Source organism: Suricata suricatta, chromosome 9 (genome assembly GCF_006229205.1).
Source record: "Suricata suricatta isolate VVHF042 chromosome 9, meerkat_22Aug2017_6uvM2_HiC, whole genome shotgun sequence".
NCBI lineage: Eukaryota > Metazoa > Chordata > Mammalia > Carnivora > Herpestidae > Suricata > Suricata suricatta.
Genome location: NC_043708.1, coordinates 63317263 through 63337522, shown reverse-complemented (window position 1 = coordinate 63337522; position 20260 = coordinate 63317263). Strand labels below are relative to the sequence as shown.

General features: G+C 34.7%; 1 protein-coding gene across 2 annotated transcripts in view; it reads right to left on the bottom strand.

Moving 5' to 3' along the window:
* The window catches only part of STRN3 (striatin 3), a 99857-nt gene that overhangs the window by 8132 nt on the left and 71465 nt on the right, over positions 1–20260 (bottom strand). For both annotated transcript variants that reach the window (XM_029950400.1, XM_029950401.1), the window contains 6 exons: positions 11038–11171; positions 9513–9688; positions 9292–9339; positions 8879–9000; positions 5332–5499; positions 3661–3801 (listed from right to left, as the gene is read on the bottom strand). In XM_029950400.1, coding sequence (XP_029806260.1) covers positions 3661–3801; positions 5332–5499; positions 8879–9000; positions 9292–9339; positions 9513–9688; positions 11038–11171 — 789 coding nt within the window. The remainder of the gene's footprint in view (positions 1–3660; positions 3802–5331; positions 5500–8878; positions 9001–9291; positions 9340–9512; positions 9689–11037; positions 11172–20260) is intronic.

The following is a 20260-nucleotide window of genomic DNA, read 5'->3' as shown; positions in this document are numbered from 1 at the left end:
AGCATGGGGGCAAGGAAAGGAAGGAGAGGGGGAAAGAGACAGTGAGAGAGAGAATCCCAAGCAACACCACTGTCAGCAGGGAGGAGCCTGATGCAGGGCCTGATTCCCAGGAACCATGAGATCATGATCTGAGCTGAAATCAAGAGTTGGAAGCTCAACTGACTGAGCTACCGAGGCACCCCCAAATGGTTTTAAAGATTCACAGTAATTATTACTTTAAATAAATAGCCCATAAATAAATTACAAGCATTTAATGAAAAAATGTGCAAGTGATAATTAGATGTTTGCAAGGAACAACCCTTATCCTACCCATATTCACAAAAAAACCAACAGGAATTAACGTTCTTAGGGATACCTTTCTTTGCTACCAAACTCTTAAAAGTTCTTATTAAATCAAAAACTAATGAGATGGACACATGGGTGGTTCAGTTGGTTAGGCACTGGACTTGTGATTTTAACTCAGGTCATGATTTTACAGTTTGTGAGTTCAAGCCCCATGTCAGGCTCTGTGCTGAAAGCGTGGAGCCTGCTTGGGATTCTCTCTCATAATAAATAAATGTTTAAAAAAAAAAACACTAATGGAAAAATATCAACATTATTAGATCTTAACTAAATCAGTCATTCTACATGGATACAATAACTCTTAACTGAGCTTAGATACATTACCCAAGGAGAAAGGGACTAGAGTTGAAAAGACTTCTCTAAGTCTAATTTGGTTTAAGATTTGACCATGAAACCATTTAAGTGGCTTAAATGATAATAAAATGATTTTATTTAAAAGTAAATAGTTTACTTAAAAGAATGTAACTGTGTATCCAACGGGGGTGTGAACACAAAAAAAAAACATTTCAAGTAACTTTAAAGCACAGTAATTTGACTGTCTGTCCCTAGTGGAATATATCATGAATATAAAACTACTACTGGTGGTGGTATTGGTTTTATTACTCTGAGATTACTGTACTTGTACTGTGGAATAAATCAAATGAGAGATTACAATGATTTTGCTGAGAACCAAGAGTTTCAGTATGAATAAAATGAGGTAAAGGTGCCTTAGATGGCTCAGCTGGTTAGGTGTCCAACTCTTGATTTCAGCTCAGATCATGATGTCATGGTTCATGAGACTGAGCCCAGCATCAGGCTCTGTGCTATTGGGATTCTCTCTCTCCCACTCCCTCTGCCCTGCTTCCACCTGTGCTCTCTCTCAAAATAAACAAACTTTAAAAATAAATAAGCAGGGGCGCCTGGGTGGCTCAGTCGGTTAAGCCTCCGACTTCGGCTCAGGTCAGATCTCACGTTCATGGGTTCAAGCCCCATGTCAGGCTCTGTGCTGACAGCTAGCTCAGAGCCTGGAGCCTGCTTCGGGTTCTGTGTCTCCTTCTCTCTCTGTCCCTCACCCTTTCATGCTCTGTCTCTGTCTGTATCAGAAATAAAACATTAGAAAAAATTTTAAAAAAAATAAATAAATAAGTAAATAAATAAAAGGTAAAAAGCAATGATATAAATCTAATAATCTTTTTTATGAAATATTTATTCATTTTTGAGAGTGTGTGTGAGTGGGGTAGGGACAGAGAGAGAGAAGAGAGAATCCAATGTGGGGTCTGGTCTGCCAGCAGTGAGCCTGAAGCATGGCTCGAACTCACGAACTCTGAGATCATGACCTGAGCAGAAGTTGACCATTCAACCAACTGAGCCACTCAGATGCCCCACAATGAGATAAACCTAAATTTGAACAGAAGTATCTGAATAGGAAGTATTTGTATGAATTTATTAGTGTTTTTCTTTCTTAAAAGTGCATTTCTGTCTAGCTCTGTCCACTGAAAAAGCCTAAACCAATAAGCAACTCAACAGCTCTAAGAGCCATGAGAAGCAACCTAATATCTTTGCACCTACACTGTGGTCTCTAAATGCCATTTTCCGCTAAAAGAAATGACTCCTTAGAGAAAAGTGTGATTTCAGTTTGAGGCACAAAATCAACAAGATGGACCTAAAACATTGTGCTATATCAGAAAGTGAGAAAGCTATCAAAGACTACCAGAGTCACGTCAAAACGATTCAAGAGCCAAAGTGAATAAGCTCCCACTGGCCAAAGATGAAATAATCTGAGGAGTGATAAAGATAACCTGCAGTAGATTAAAACACATCAGATAATTTATATCTGAGATTAGACATTATAATGGTAATAAAAACAAACACCATACAAAAGATTCGATGGTCACTTTTTTTTAAAGTTTATTTTTTGAGAGAGATAAAGAGCACAAACAGGAGAGGGGCAGAGAGAAAGAGAGAGAGAGAGAGAGAGAGAGAGAGACAGACAGAGACAGAGACAGAGAGACACAGAGAGACAGAGAATCCCAAGCAGGTTCTGCACTCTCACCATGGAGCCGGATGTGGGCTCAAACTTACGAACCCGTTAAGATCATAACCTGAGCTGAAATCAAGAGTTGGATGCTTAACTGACTGAGCCACCCAAGTGCCCCTCAATGATCACCTTTAGGTGATGCTAGGAAACCACTTCATTATTTTGAAAACAGATAAATAAAGATCAACAAGTGATCTTCTTCATTTATAATCACTAACTCTAGGGTAACTAAATTACTAAAGAGGAGTGTTTCCTTTTGTAGATATATTCTAGCTAATAAGTGGAGAAGGAGTGAAAGAATTAGAAAATCATTTTCCAAGAGAATTAACGGACCTACACAATAATAATCAAGACTGAAAACGTAAGAAAAATATAAACAACCAGACAATATTTATATATTTTATTTCTGATAAAAGCTCACAAATTACTATGAAATAGTCTTGCCAAAAACATTTGAAACCTTTAAAATGAAGATGAAACTTGAATTTGAATAAGCCTCTAGATCTATAAACTATTTACAGGAAATGAAATGAAGAGAGAAAGCACCTCAAATGATACAAGGATGCAAACAGCAAAATCCACACTGTGGAGACTCTATAGGACAAACTATCCAGTTTCTTCAATTAAAAATCCAAGGGAAATAAAAGAGATGGAGAGAGAACCTACAGATAGGAAGACACCTGAGACATATCAACCAATTACAATGCATAGGTCTTATCTGGATCCCTGTTAAACAAACTGAAAAACACATGCCACATTCTAAACAATGGCCATTCAGATATAATTATTGGAGCTGGATAATGAATTTCTCAGGCTTATATTCTCTACTTTTATATGTATTTCCATTAAAAATTTTTAATTATTTCCTTTGGGACACCTGGGGGTGGCTCAGTCGGTTAAGCATATTAACTCTTGATTTCGACTCAGGTCATGATCTCATAGTTCACGAATTTGAGCCCCACATTGGGCTCTGTGTTGATGATGTGGAGTCTGCTTGGGATTCTCTATCCCTCTCTCTCTGTTCCTCCACTTGTGCTCTCTCTCTCTCAAAATAAATAAATAAACAAAATGAATGAATGAATGAATATTATTTCCCCTGCTTTCACATTTGTATTGCTCTGTCCCCTATACTCTCCAAGCTTTTAAGCATAATTTGAGAAAACAGCAGAAAACAATGTAAATAAGTACAACTGCAATGCATTAAAACTATTTTTCCATCATAAATTCAGTCAAAATGTGAAAAAGATTACCCTCTATTGTTTAATAATCTTTTAAGGTTTCGGAGAAACATGAAAACTTACCAGAATCTAACTGTGAGGAAAGCATCACCAATGATTGTGATGTTTCTAAATCATAAATTACTGTACTGCCAGTGTTGAAAGAGGTCACCATATGAGCTGGATCACAGCCTATAAAGTCAACTGATGTAGGTATTCCATGCTCTGAAAAGGATCCCCAAAGAGATACAATGTAAAAACAATTTAGAAATCCCTGCTTTTCTGATAAGAAAAGGAACTCAAGTATTTTTGAAATAATGTTAATAATGAAAATGAGAGCGATTTTATTAGGATAGTGAGATACAACAGGTAATTTTCCCTCAATTATTTTAAGTTGTTATAATGTTCTATTTAACATCATAAGAAAAACAGAGGGCTCAAAGTTAAGAGGAGATATATGCAGAAGTTATTTGTTCTCTTATGCATTTCCTAAGAAAAAAAATCCAGGATGAGTCATCTGACTGACTTGCTAACTTTGTTTTTTACTGTAAAATGATAAATTAGCATTCTCACATCACTGATGTGAGAGAATGCACCTGTTTGAGGCCTATAAGCCTCATCACGTAGCTCACACAGGTTGAATTTTTGGATCTGTGAACATAAAGCTTTGAGTCTGGAATCCACCAATATGGTACTATCCTTCAAGTCCTGAGCAGCGATTTCGCCTCTCTTTATTGAACTGGCCAGATTAATGCACAATTAGGTGAAATCTAGAGTCAAACAAGTAATAACCCAGATGAAGTAAGAAACAAATATCTAGGGGTGCCTGGGTGGCTCAGTCGGTTAAGCCTCCGACTTCGGCTCAGGTCAGATCTCACATTCGTGGGTTCGAGCCCCGCGTCAGGCTCTGTGCTGACAGCTAGCTCAGAGCCTGGAGCCTGCTTCCTGTTCTGTGTCTCCTTCTCTCTCTGCCCTTCCCCCTCTCATGCTCTGTCTCTCTCTGTATCAAAATAAATAAAACATTAAAAAAATTAAAAAAAAAAAGAAACAAGTATCTAAATAAATTTTTACCTCAAAAGCTTGGGCAATTGAAAAATTAGTATCACTAAGGTATCACAGAGACTTAACAAAATTAAGCATTGACTGTTCATCTAAAACACAAGTTTTAAGTAAAAGGTCTGATTTTTAAAAATAAGTTAAAAATGACTCAAATATGAGTAATGCCAGTACATAAACACATGTACATAAATAACGTTATCATAAAGCAAACTGCATAAAGCTTTACTGACATGAAAATATTTGAAATCATACGTGACTCAGTTTGTACTTCCCACTGAGGTTACTATTTCAATGATTATGGTTAGATTTCTCAACCAATGTGCTCACATGGCATCAGCTACGCTTAGACTGTGATCCCTTTAGTCTTTGTAGACAGCCACCTGAAACTGGGGGAGGGCCTCAAGTTGTTCCGATGAGGTGCCTCGTTTGTCTACTGCATTATTACCAAGAGTTTTATTTTTTAAATAAGACATGTCCTGAAAAAGTCAAAAGGCACCAAACTATAGGATGTACTTGCAAAGCACCTTTCTTGTTTACAAGAAATGACTAGGAGTAAGAAAAGTATCATAAACTTTATAAAATTCTTTCACTATATCTCTTGGAGTAGCAAAGAAATAGTAAATCAATTGCTTTGTTGTTTCTACCTTCCAAATTTTGAAAAAAAGATAGTTTTTATATAGGGCAAAATTTACTCACCCTTGTCTCCATTGTAAGTGCAAATACATGGCAATTTTTCTTGTGGATTCCATAACCTAATAGTGCCATCTGCTGAACAAGACAGTAATTGATTTTTTATGCCACTATAAGCAAGACCCCAGACAGCATCTGTATGTGCAACTAAAGTGCCAGCTAGAACATTTGGCTCTGGAAAGAAACAACAAACAAAACTTAGCTTTAAAAAGTTGGGAAGAAATGTTTTGGATAAAGAAAACTTACCATATAATTATGGATAAAAGATTACATATAATGGCCATAAGAAGATAACCAAAGTGTGCACAGTGGCCATTTCTAAGTTGTGAAATTATGGGTTATTTTTATCTCCCCCACAATACTCTCCTATATTTTTTGCAATTTTCTATACTTTGTCATCATTTTAATTATATTTAAGTTTTTATTTAAATTCTTAGTGAACATACAGTGCAATGGTTTCAGGAGCAGAACAAGTGCCCTCCTTAATGCCCACCTCCCCTTCATCTTTGTTCTCTACAGTGAAGAGTCTGTTTTTGGATCTGCTTCCCTTTCTTTTTTTTCCCTCTTCCCCTATGTTCATCTGTTTTGTTTCTTAAATTCCACATGAGTGAAATCACATGGTATTTACCTTTCTGACTTATTTTGCTTAGCACAATACATTCTGGTTTATCAAGAACATACTTTTATTAAATAAAAAACCAGCTTTAATGAGATATAACTCCCATACCATATAATTCACCAATTCAAGTGTACAGTTCAGTGGTTTTTAGTATCTTCACAGAGTTATTCAACCATCAGCAAATCAATTTAGGACACTTTCATCACTCATTTGTGTCCTCCTCATCCCAATTCTCCCTGCTTTTCCAAAGTCTATGTAACCACTAATCTACTTTGTTTCTATAAGTTTCCTTATTATGGACATTTCATACAAACGGCCTTTTGTGATTGGCTTCTTACACTTCGCATATAGCATAATGTTCCCAAGGTTCATCCATGATGTAGCATGTATCAGTACTTTATTTCTTTTTAATGCTAAATAATATCCATTGTATGGACATTACTACATTTCATTTATCATCGTTTGATTGACAAGGTAGCTAATAATAACACTGTGCACCATCTGTCCTACCCACAATCCTGTATCTCTAGTAAACTCCCAATTTCCATGGCTATTTAAAAAAAATTTTTTTAATGTTTATTTTGAGTGAGAGAGAGAGAGAGAGAATCCCGAGTAGGCTGGGTATTGTCAGCGCTGAGCTGGATGTGGGGCTCAAACTCATGAACCATGACCCTAAAGCAAAAGTCAGATGCTTAACCAACTGAGCCACCCAGGAACCCCTACACGGCTATTTCTTATCATCTCCAGAATTCCTCATGAATGATTATCTACCTCACTGAAAAAAATATAGCATTAAAGAACCTCTCCCCCATCTTTCCACCACCCAATCTACTAGTGTCTAAAGCCATCTTCTCTTTGCTTCCAGAAAGGAGTAAGAAATTGTCCTCCTTTAGAGAACAGGAGAAACCTAATGGAGGACCAGGGGAAGGGGAAGAGTGAAAGAGAGTTGGGGAGAGAGAGGGACGCAAAACTTGAGAGACTATTAAATACTGAAAACAAACTGAGGGTTGAAGGGGGAGGGGGGAAAAGAGGTGGTGGTGATGGAGGAGGGCACTTGTGGGGAAGAGCACTGGGTGTTGTATGGAAACCAATTTGACAATAAACTACTTTAAAAAATAAATAAAAGTAATAAAAAAAAAAGATATCCATGCTTGAGTGGCAATGTGGTTTCCATTTATTATTCTTCCTAAAAAAAAAAAAAAAAAAAGAAAGAAAGAAATTGTCCTCCTTTTAAAAAATAAAGTTTATTTTTGAAAGAGAAAGAGGGGGTGTGGGGATATGAAGGGACAGAGAGGGTGACAGAAAATCCAAAGTGGGCTCTCTGCTGTCAGTGCACTCAGGAATCATGAGATCACATCCTGAACTGAAGTCGGATTGAGCCATCCGGCCCCCCAGGAATTATTATTTTTTTAATCAAAGGCTAATTCTATCAGGTATATTCTGGATTCCATTCAACTCACTAACGTGCTTTCATGCTGACAGTTTCCCTACTATACAATAATTCTCCCTCTCCTTGGGATCATCACCACAGCAAACATAAATATGTTCCCGAATCTCTTGACTTAAAAGAAAAACCTTAACTTTACATCACCATTCTAAGAGACCAGTAGAAAGGCATACTGAATAATTGTGCTTTTTACCTCTCATTCACTCTCTAAATCAGTCTAATCTGGTTTCTGATACCATCCTACCATCACCAAAACAATCCTTGCTAAAATCACCAATGATGAACTGTCTTCTTTCAAGTTTAATAAAATTTTTCTTTCTTTGAAGATTTGTTACTCTCATCACATTGCTTTTCCATCAGAGTGTGCCTTGAAAGTTGCCCAGAGGAGTGCCTGGGTGGCTCAGTCGGTTAAGCGTTCGGCTTCAGCTCAGGTCATGATCTCACAGTCCATGGGTTAGAGCTCCACATCGGGCTCTGTGCTCACAGCTAGCTCAGAGCCTGGAGCCTGCTTCAGATTCTGTGTCTCCCTCTCTCTCTGACCCTCCCCTGCTCATGCTCTCTCTCTCTCTGTCTCTCAAAAATAAATAAAAAACATTAAAAATATTTAAAAAAAAAAAGAAAAGAAAAGTTGCCCAGAGGTCCCTTTACCGTCTGGTCTTAGTCCCAGTATCCAACCTCTGGCTGGCTAAGACCTGGGTGAACTACTGGACACTTACTAAAAAACCTTTCTATCCTCATATTATTATACTCAGCAACATCTAAAAGTGTAGAATGCTTCCTTCCCAAAATAGTTTCCTGCACTCCCTCAGAGTCCTTTGTTGGTTCTCTTGCTCTAGTCACTCTCCCATGTCAGAGTTGCTCAGGACTTTGCCTTCTGTTCATGCCCTGCACAACACACTCTCGAATTCTTTTTGAATGAACCGAACATTAAATCAACCACTGCTTATTCAGCCATTCTGAATGGCTACTATTCATTTGTTTTAGTTTTTTATAATTACAAACATTGCCCTTACAAGTATATTTGAATACATATATAGGTATTTCTGGAGGACTTATTCTGAAGTGACATTTGTGAATAAAAGTTTTTTTAAATTAAGAAATTTATTGCCCTCTAAAAAATTGTACTGATTTACATAAAGACTGTCTCTATTTATTTCTATTGTCTCCTGCCAAGTATTTCTAAACTACACAAACTATTTTTTAATAATTTAAAATAGTTTAATATATTATTCTTTTTATTCAATTTTATTCTCTTCCCTTTTGTTAACTAGTACTAAAATTAATGTTTTAATTAATATAGTTTTTTATTTTCAGACACAATAAAGTATCAATTCACAGGCTTAAATATTCTGTTGCACAATATTAATTTTTCTCTTTCATAAAGCAAATTAAATGAAAGCTAAATGAGACCAATACCTGTTTAAACCTTATAATAATATTTTGTTAGCTCCTTTCACTTAAGAAAATGTTTTAAGCCTTTTACTTACCATATGTATCATACGGATCCACGTGAGGGCCAGGCATATTCCACCACTGGACAGTTGCATCTAAACCACCACTAAAACACTGTTCTCCATTAGAACTAACAACTAATGATAGAACAGGACCACTATTATAGGAAAAGAAGGAAAAAATTACTGATGAATCCAAAGAAACTCAAGTCCATACTCCCCCAACCTCCAAATTTATGTGATATCTAAAAACTGTTTAAATAAACAAATAAACTTGAATAGTACAGATTATATTCTCAATAAAAGATTATTAATCAAAACATTACTCAACTAATATCTTTTCTAAAAAAAGCAAACATTATAAGAAAATTATAAGGTTTGAGGATTGATAAATAATAGTTAACAGTAACTATGGCTGTTAATTTAAATACAAATCCAATAAAACTTACATGTGGGCCCTAAATGTGTAGATAGGCTCTACATCTAAAGAGGCACTCCTAAAAGAGGAAAAAAGAAGGGTGGGGAGGAGAAGGTAATTAAATAACTTCAAATCACTGGCCGACATTCAGGAATCATTAGGTAAGATCAAATGAATGCATAAATAGGATCATAAAGAATTAATTGTTTATAATTATTAGCAAATTTGGAAGGCTAACATGAAAATACTTGCTTTTTGGCAGGAACTGTTTTTTGCAAGTTCCAAAGTTTCAGAGTATGGTCCTCAGAGGCAGTAACCAGCACAGGTTCTACAGGATGAAAAGCTAATGCCCGTACTCCATCGAAATGGCTACGTAGTGTATACTTGGGATTCCATGTCTTTCGAAAGGCATCTTTATTGGCAGGCAACTACAAAGAAAGAGTCCAATATTAAGTGGTAAAAGTAGTAAATTGACAGGCAGGTGGAGTTTTGTGTGTTTTGGTGTTTAAAATATACATATTAAACTGCTTGGATAAAATGTCCAGTGGAAATTTAATGTACCTTAAAAACTTTATAACAAATCTTTATCATTTAACAAATGATACTAAGAAGAATAACTTCAATTAGCTTCTAAATACCTAGGTCAAATGAAGAATTTCTTAATCTATTTCACCTAAACATCAGGTTAAACCCAAAGGTCCTACTAGATGTGAGATGAGAACAAAAAAACTACCATGCTGCAATGCTTTACATGAAAACAATAAAAATTATATAAATTACTACCAAAATCCAAGAGAACAGTATTAACATTACAGTTGTCATATGGAAAATTAGCATGTGAAAAAATTTAAAGGCAGCAAATTAAGGTACTAAAAGACACTTTGAGAATATGGTCATCTTGTTTTTATTATCAATGTTGATATTGGTAAGAGGTTAATCTTTTTACCTTCATTTCTCCATCTGTAAAGATAGGCTGTGAAACCACTTCTAAAGTAGTCAAAAGTTTACTAGAATTTAGCTGCTTATATACTTTGAAAATATAAACGAGAATAATTCAGCCCACCAAGGCTGGTATCTCTAAAAAGCATGCTAATATAGGTATTATAACATAAGTATAACGTAGAAAAAAAGAATTTGTTATAAAAGGGAAAAACTTAATTTGCGGAAAAACTGCAAATTCATTCATACAAAATCTAAACAAGTATAGTTAACTCTCAATTGAGTGTTTATTGTCTATAAAAAATTTAGTTCAAGTCTAGTTTCTCCTCTTAACACTATTCTTCCCATCCAATCTCCATCCTTTCCCCATCCCTCAAATAAAGGACTAAGAAGTATTCAGGAAATGGCAAGCTAACTTTAACATTGTCCTTAAAAAAAATAAAAGTTTAAAATAAAACATAATTTTTAAGAAGTATCCTGAAGGCAAGCGATTCAGGTTACCTACTTTTCTCTTGTTAACACCATAATATGGCTTAATTTGAGTAGGTAATTGAGAGTTGACTACTCAAGATAGATATTTATCAACCAATATTATAAGGTAATCAATCGTCCCAACTTTTAGCTAATCCACCACAATACCTAAGAAAAATTTAAACACCACAAAGCAAGTAGTTACAAAAGAAAAACTACATGTCACATCAAATCAACATATTGACACACTTAAGCTTATCTTTTCCATGCACCTTGACATTAATTCTGTTTTATAAGTGTTTCCAAAAAAAAAAAAAAGGAGCCTTCTATTAAATCATTAAAAAATTAAAAATAAAACTGCACTTACATCATAACTATAGTCTGCATCATTTGTTACCGTCAAGTCTGCAAGGTCTCCAAGGCCCAGTACACTTAACAAAACATCATCAGAACCCATAATAAATGACTTGCCTCCTCCAGATGGAAACGTTATTGGTTCAGCTATAAAGAACAAAACCGCTTCTTAAATGCTGAAAAATCATACAGTACAAGACAATATTGTGGGGGAAATGTAAGCACTTAACAGTTACAATATTAATATTATTAGTTTTTATTTTCCCACTTCCCTCCTATTTCTTCCACTCAAAAAACCCTATTATTGAGTAGTAATAAACAGATGTTTATTTGCTTACTTATAAATTGCAACATAATCTCCACAAATCAAATATGCACTAGATGTATTTATTCCAGGATGGGACATGGGGGCACAAAGGCTTTGTCTATTTAAATCACTTATCACTTTGGTACAATTATAACTGCAATATTTTTTAAACATTCTAGCTTGCTAAGTCCTTTTTGCTTTGGATCATATTTGCTTAGAAGTGCTAGGTATTCTAGTCCCTGATAAAAATTAATGTAAGCATTCAAAACAAATTACTTCTCATCTACAATCAAGTTTATCAGTTTATTGAAATGAAGCCTTACATTGCTCAGATTACTCTAGGAACAGCATTGTTCTAGGACAAGGGCAGTTCTGCAACCAATAATGTCAGCTTCCTTTCCATAAAAGATTGATCCATGTGATGTTCAGAATGCCTTCCAGTTTTCAAGCTTTGACTACAATTTTTTATTTCAACCTTCCTTTTATTTACCATGATACTTCTAAAAATAACTACTTTATCTAACTATGGAACTTTAAATTTCTGTTACTTTGATCAATTAAAAACTATACTATTTTATAAATATTTTGCATCAATAATTATAATATAAGCAATAATTCTCACTATTTCATACATACTTTGATAGCAAAATTTTAATTTGAAAATCCAAGAGGAAAAAAGTACACAAGTCATTGTAATACAAAACTCCACATATAAAAACACATTTAAAATTCTTTAGGAAATTCAAAAGGGAAATGTCAGATAAAAACTCAAGCTAATTATTAATTCTGAACTGTTCCTATGAAAAATGATATCAACTTAACACACTATAATATGAATCAAAGGTGTAATGAAATTTATTGGTCATAACTAATACTACTGAAAATAATTCTAAGATACAAGTCAACTTCTCCTAAATATATACTACTTCAAAAATAAAATTTATTGAAATTGTCTTATTTTAATATTTCTCAAATCAAGCTAAAATAATATTAAGGTAAGCTATACAGTTTGACTCAAGTAGGGTCCTAAATTATGACACTACTAAAATGAAGCTGTGAGCAACCAGTCTAGAGTCAACTTGACAGAAAATATACACAGATATGCTAGTAGTATTTAGTCTTTCAACAATTACGCAATTTGACTCTAAATAATCTATAGCAGTGATCCTTCCTATCAATACGAACTATCTAATTATTGGTAATATCAGAAGCTGCAATGAACTATAAAAGAGTTAAATTACATTTAAGAATAATTATGTTAAGACTGATTAGGCAATATTTTCTCAAAGCATTTTTAGCCTACACAAGGGCATATTTTTCTTTGATTCTCATAATTTGTTTCTAAGACAAGTTAGAACAAAATGCCACAATTCTTCCCACTCCCAACTACACACTCATTAACACAAATCTTGAATAAGAACCCAGTAAATCATTTTTATCATAGTAACAAATTATTATCATTATATATAGTCTTTTTGCAAAGACATTTTGGATTAGCTTTTGACAAATTTAGGGACATGTAAAGGGAAGTGCCTGGGCAATATTAATTACTCAGCCTTTTCTAATTAAACGTAAGACTACATTTCTCTATCTCTATACACATATATTTACTTATATATAGCAAGCTATACTGTTCAGTCAGTATTACATATGTATCTATCTAAAGAAGTGTTTAAAGAAGTTTCTTAATGTTTATTTTTGAGAGAGAGAGAGAGACAGAGAATGAGCTGGGGAGGGACAAAGAGAGAGGGAGACACAAAATCTGAAGCACGTTCCAAGTTCCAAGCTGTCAGCACAGAGCTCGATGCAGGGCTCAAACCCACGAGCTGTGAGATCATGACCTGATCTGAACCAACTGAGCCAGCCAGGCGCCTCTGAAAGAAATACTTTTAAGCTGTATTTCTACTTTCCACAATCATCCATCACTGGGGCATACAGGAATCACAGTAAATACTCAATTTATTTGTCCTTGTTTCTTTGTAGAGGAAATTAGCTTCTATAAATCCATTTTATTAATATTAACAACCTGCAATGCCTGTCACCCAGGTACCCCTAAAATTTTTTAATAACAGAAATTATGTTACTTATAACAGATAACCTAAGATATTTCATCAAGCAACTTAAGAATACAAGTACCATATTACTGTATTATTGCATTTCATTTTTTTGAAATCTTAAGGTCTACACAATCGGATCTTACAACAAGGTTCTTTTCATACTTCTAGAACTAATTCTCCTTTGTACAGACACAACTGACCAAGGAAACCTGTAGCTCACATATCAAACAAACTCTTCCTTTCTTTAATTTTATCAAACCTAAAGATCACAGCCCAATAACTGATCCCACTTATGTCAGTGGTGATGTGGTTTATCTTCAGTCTCTATTAAAAATGATCTTAGTAAGTCATTTGGTTAATCGTCTGACTTCAGTTCAGGTCATGATCTCACAGTTTGTGAGTTCTAGCCCCACATCAGGCTCTGTGCTGACAGTGCAGAGCTCACTTTGGATCCTGTCCCCCTCTCTCTTTGCCTCTCCCCAAATCGCTCTTTTTCTCTAAAATAAACATTTAAAAATAAAGGGGCAGGGTTCTGAGGTAGCTCAGCTGGCTAAGCATCTGATTTTGGCTCAGGTCATGATCTTGCAGTTCATGAGTTCGAGCCCCATGTCAGGCTCTGTGCTGACAGCTCAGAGCCTGTAGCCTGCTTCTGGTTCTGTGTCTCCCTCTCTCTCTCTGTCTCTCTCAAATGTAAGTTAAAATGTTAAAAAATAAAAATAAAGGGGCACCTGGGGTGGCTTAGTTGGTTAGCATCCAACTCTTGATTTGGGCCAGAGGTCATGACGTCATGGTTTATGGGATGGAGCCCTGTGGCAGGCTCTGTGTTGACAGCATGGAGCCTGCTTGGGATTCTCTCTCCTTTCTCTCTGCCCCCTACACCTGCTTGCATGTTTGCTCGCTCTCTCAAAATAATAAATGTTTAAAAATACTAAAACCCCCTGAAAATCTGCTAATGAATGGTCACGTATTTTTAATTTTAATGTTTATTTACTTTTGAGAGAGACAGTGTGAGCAGAGGAGGGGCAGAGATAGAGGGAGACTGAATCTGAAGCAGGCTCCAGGCTCTGAGCTGTCATAACAGAGCCAGATGCAGGGCCTGAACCCATGAACAATGAGATCATGACCTGAGCTGAAGCTGGTGTTTAACTGACAGAGCCACTCAGACACCCCATGTATTATTTTCTTAAATGGTCTGGCTGAAAACATTTTGTCTTTATAAATATGTGCAATATGACATGGAGTTTCAGCAGGAAAGCATGAAGTTGGAAACTGCCACTGAAACATGAACTCTAATGTTCATGTCTAAGCTCCAAGTCAAAGCTGATTTGCAACTTTTTAAATGACAAACTCTAAATACTTACCCTTTAAAAAGAGTAATTAGTTTGTGGCCCCTTCCCTCTACCATTAAGAAAGCGTCAGATTACTGACAAATTTTTCCTTTAAAAAGTAACATATACAACAGGGTGCCTCAGTGGCTCAGTCGGTTAAGTATCCGACTCTTGATTTCGGCTTAGGTCATAATCATGGTTTCTTGAGTTTGAGCCCCACATCGGGCTCTCTGCTGTCAGTGCAGAAGCACTTAGTACCCTCTGTCTCCCTCTCTCTCTGCCCCTATCTCACCACTTTAACACGTTCTCTTTCTCTCAAAAATAAACATGAAGAGAAGAGAAGAGAAGAGAAGAGAAGAGAAGAGAAGAGAAGAGAAGAGAAGATCTCCTAACGTAAAACAAGAAAATAAGTGGGAAAGAGATCTGAAAAATCAATCGCCAATTTTACTGTTGTTTTTCGTGCTTTAATATATTTTGTTTTGGTTTTATTATTTTAGAGATTTTCCTTATTCTACCTCAAATTTTCTTACAAATTATGATGAATGGTAAATATTACATGCAGAGATGACTATAAGGAAAAACGCAAAATTATTTACCTTTAACTGTATGAAAAAGGTGCTACTTGAGAACTCTTTAAAAAAAAAAGAGGTATTCAAATATATTTAACTCGGCCATAAAATTCCCTTAAACAGCAAAAGCAGAAAGAACAATGAAGTGCATGTGTAGGCCAAATTATTAGATAATGAATAAATAATAAACCTTTGGCAAGAATTCCGTCTCATTACTTACAACTACTATCTAGACCTAGAATTCTAAGTTACTCAACTGTATCTATAGATTTCCTGCTATAATCAATTTTGGTAAAAATGCCCAAGTAGTACTTTCATTTCTAGCTTAGGAATTTTAGAAAATTCATTACTAGGTAGTATATATTTGGTACGAAGTTAAACAATAATGCTGTTGCCTTTTTCTAAAACAATTAAATTAGCTATTTGTTCCATATATTTTTAGAAATTATATATATACAGTTCCCAGTCTAATGTTTGGCACTTAGTTGTCTCCTAAAAAAAGTGGTAGTTATTATCAGTAGCTAAATTCAAACAATATGGAAAAATAACAAAATAGTTTTTTTCCCCATATGTACTATTTAAAGTCATTTTTTAAACTACTGTGTTCAGGCTATTAGACCTGCAAGCTAAAGCCAGATTTCAGGAAAGTACCCTGAATTGACCTATGGAAGAAACAAGTCCATGTAACATTAAAAACAAAAATAAAACAAAACATTAAAAACATTAATAAAACAAAACATTAAAAACATTAATAAAACAAAAATAAAATAAAATATGTAAAATATGTAGACAGAAAAGCCAAATAATCCCTAAGACAATTATACCAAGAGCTTGCCCCCAACACCTTCCCCTGAAGATTATATAAGTTGATCTTTAGCATTTTAAAACAGCAGCAAATTTCACAATATTAAGGAGATGGGATTTTGGAATTAATGCCTTCTGCAATTTAAGTAAACCTGGTAGCTAAATTTTGTGCCTTCCTCTGCTCTTGCAACTTCATGATCAGTCATTCTAATAAAGGTTGACCTAATGATTCTTAAAGGGAGCGGGGCAGCTTATCATCTCCCAGATCAGCTACCATGTGACAGAGTTTTGTCCTTGCAACCCATATAAATTAATGTCAGCAGTATAGGTTAATTTGATGGCTACTGCCTGACTTGCTAGCAGCCTTTAAAACTAATTTACTAATAAAACAGACTGTTCTTAAGAAGTTCCAGTTATAAAAATCTCAGATAATTAACTGTCTTCAATTTTCCAAGCTATTCCTCCAAAAATATTAAAAATATTTAAATACTTAATATATTCACAATTTCCATAGAGAAATATCCACTATATCCAACATATCCGTATGTTTTGTATCTAGGTATAAAATTGAGTATTCTTTCAACCTAAGTTCTATAAGCTCAAAGACACAGAAGGTACTCTTAAAACAAAAGGAAATTTTGGTGTTTAAGATTAAAGTTTAACAAATCACAGAATAAAACAAGACATTTTTCCAATTTATCTTAAAAAGTTAAAGAAATAAGCACACATGGTTTTTATGAGAGCTACAACTAACTTCCCGTTTATATGAAATTTTCCTGCCACATTTACACAATGTGTCATTAACAAATCAACCACAATTTTTCTCAAAAATCTGCTTCACTTTTCCCAAATTTGCAAAGCCTAATATACCCATGAGCTTGCTGAGATTCTCATAATAGTATGAAAAATGAACACTGTCATAGGCCGTAAATTTAAGAGGAAAATTTCAGCTGCTGCCTGGAAAATTCAGGCCAAAATATACAAAACTCGAAAGCATCTGCAGTACTGTGGGATCTCTTAATTCTGAACTTTAGAAATGACAAAAGAACTATTTCCCTTTAAGTATTTTGAAAGAAAATAGCTTCAAGAATGTCAGAGAAAAATAATTTGGAAAGACAAAAGAAACTATTTTACAGTTAATATCAAGTAAAAAAATATAGGCAAATCCAAGGTTACACATCATGACCTTGTATTTACATTAATGGAGTAGACAGCTGTATAATTAAATTTCACTATGACTATTAGAATATTAGTAACTCTAAGGGCGCTTGGGTGGTTCAGTCAGTTAAGGGTCCGACTTCAGCTCAGGTTATGATCTCCCAGTTCCTGAGTTTGAGCCCCAAGTCTGACTCTGCACTGACAGGTTAGAGCCTGGAGGCTGCTTCAGATTCTGGGTCTCCCTCTCTCTCTGCCCCTCCCCTGCTCATTCTCTGTCTCTGTTGCACTCTCTCTGTCAAAAATAAATAAACATTTAAAAATTAAAAAAAAAAAGAATATCAGTAATTCTACAGAAATTATCATTCATCTGTGTACCCCTACAGAATGCTTGGCAATGAGGTATTAAGACTTAATGGAAATAAGTAAAATCTTACACATTTATTGGCTTAATAGTAACCCCTAACTTCTTAGAAATGCTTAAGTATCTCTACTCCTGTATGAAAGTATGCAATATGCCATGTAGTGTGAATTTTCTAAAATAATAATCATGGAGATTTATATGAGGATTTTCTCCCTGACACTGAAGTGACTGCAAACAAATTCTCTAATAAATGAAAAACTGCCAACTGGATGTCTAACCATTAGTTAAAATCAACATGGAAAAAAATGCTATCCAGGGGCATCTGGTGGCTCAGTTGGTTAAGCATCTGACTTTGGCTAGGGTCATGATCTCAGGGTTGTAGGATCAAGCCCCAGAGCTCCAGGACCAGCGCAGGCATGAAATCTGCTTGAGATTCTCTCTTTCCCTCTGCCCCTCCCCCATGCACTCTGTAAAAAAAAAAAAAAAATTTTTTTAATACATAAAAGAAAAAGAAAACAAAAATGTTATCCTTATTCACAAAATAGCTCTCCTTTATAATTTTCGCCCTTATGAGTATCACTACCATTGGTCTGGTTTCTGTTCTAAACTTCTACACTACATTTTAATAATTCTTCAACTTTTAAAATGGGGGGCAAGAATTCTCCCATATTATTCTTCAGATTACTCTCTTCTTTCTGTTGACTTTATTCTAATCAAGGCTTTCATTCTTATCAATTACTGCCATACATTCCCAAACTAGTTTTCCTATCTCCCAGCTCCATTTATCTTTACTCAAATTTGAATAACACAGTCAAATGAATTTTCTAAAATTATCACCCCTTACTCAGAAACCACAAGTGGCACTTCAGCATTCTTTGAATCAAAGCTAACTAAAATCTTGACTTTATCTTGCATGTACTTCGCTATCTGTTACTATTTTTCCTATTCAATCTTAACCTTTTAATGCTCCACGACAATAATCTCCCTGATTTTTTAGTAAAAACAGTTCATCTATGTATCGATACTCACCAAAGTTTACGTCTTCCATATTTTCTCCTCAGCTATTCCTCAGAAAAGTGTAAACACTTCTATACACACACAAGTTCTATCCTCTAATATGCACTTCAACCTATCACAATTCTACCCATTCTTTCAAACCAGTTCTTTGCTGATCTTTCCCTGCTCATTCTTATTATGCTTGTATGTTCCATAACATTTGACTTTATTAGATATTACCTTACAGATAATTTCATGAAAGTTAATGTCAAAAACAATAAAGATGAGAAAAGATTTTATTACAAATAAGGTCAATCTTCCTGAATATACAGACTGAAAAATGTGGAAGGCAGGGAAAATAGGAGATAACATGAAAGTTATTACTGAAACTGAAGAACCCAAACTATGTAATAACTATAACTTTTTTTTAACTATAGCCAAACATTAGTCTTTTTGTGGCATAGTGACAAGTTCAGAAGAAGACATATGAACACTACTTTAACTCTCGTTTCTCAAAAACTGCTACAAGATTAAAGCAGATTTCATAACCAGATATAAGTCTTATTTAGTCCCTACTTTGCAAAATACATTTCAAATACAAATTTAATGTATCTTCATTCTCTTTCTAAATCTATCCTCTATCCCAAATATAATAAATGCAACAAAATACAATTTCAAATAAAAAATGAGTCTAATTAGCAGTAATGAGAAACTGTAAAGTATGAGTATAATACTATACATATTATAAAAATTTTCAAGGGCCTAACTGAAAATTCATTAAGCATTTATTAAATAAAAATCTGATTCTTAATTACTATTGGACTCCATAGAAGGAAAAATACTTAAACTTTACAACAAGAAAATTTTTTTTTTACTACTATGAATTCTAGAACAACCCACCTACTTCCTAAACTATGACCATCAAATCTATGCAAATGCATAATCCTCTAAACAGATTACAGGACAAGGAAAAACATACTAATTATGCCACGTGTAAGCCAAACTATGGACTGACGACTGCTGTGTGTTTTTAAACCTACACATATTCTCAATCACACATATTCATGATGCATGAAATTTATCTAGTTTGTTGAGATTGGCCTGGATTGCAATATACTTTCCTCTCTGCCTTTGCTGCATCCCAGAGATTTTGGATTGTTGTATTTTCGTTTTCGTTGGTTTCCATATATTTTTTAATTTCTTCTCTAATTGCCTGATTAATGCAATCATTCTTTAGTAGGGTGGTTTTTAACCTCCACATTTTTGGAGGTTTTCCAGACTTTCCTGTGGTTAATTTCAAGTTTCATAGCATTGTGATCTGAAAGTGTGCATGGTATGATCTCTATTCGTTTATCCTTATGGAGGGCTGCTTTATGCCCCAATATGTGATCAATCTTGGATAATGTGCCATGTGCACTCGAAAAGAATGTGAATTTCCTATCTTTAGGATGCAGAGTTCTAAATATATCTATCAGTTCCATCTGTTCCAATGTGTCGTTCAGGTCCAGTGTTTCTTTAGTGATTTTCTGTCTGGTTGATGTATCCATTGCTGTCAGTGGAGTATTAAAGTTCCCTGCAATTAGCACATTTTTGTCAATAAGATTGTTCCTTTCTGTGATTAATTGTTTTATGTATTTGGGCGCTCCCAAATTTGGC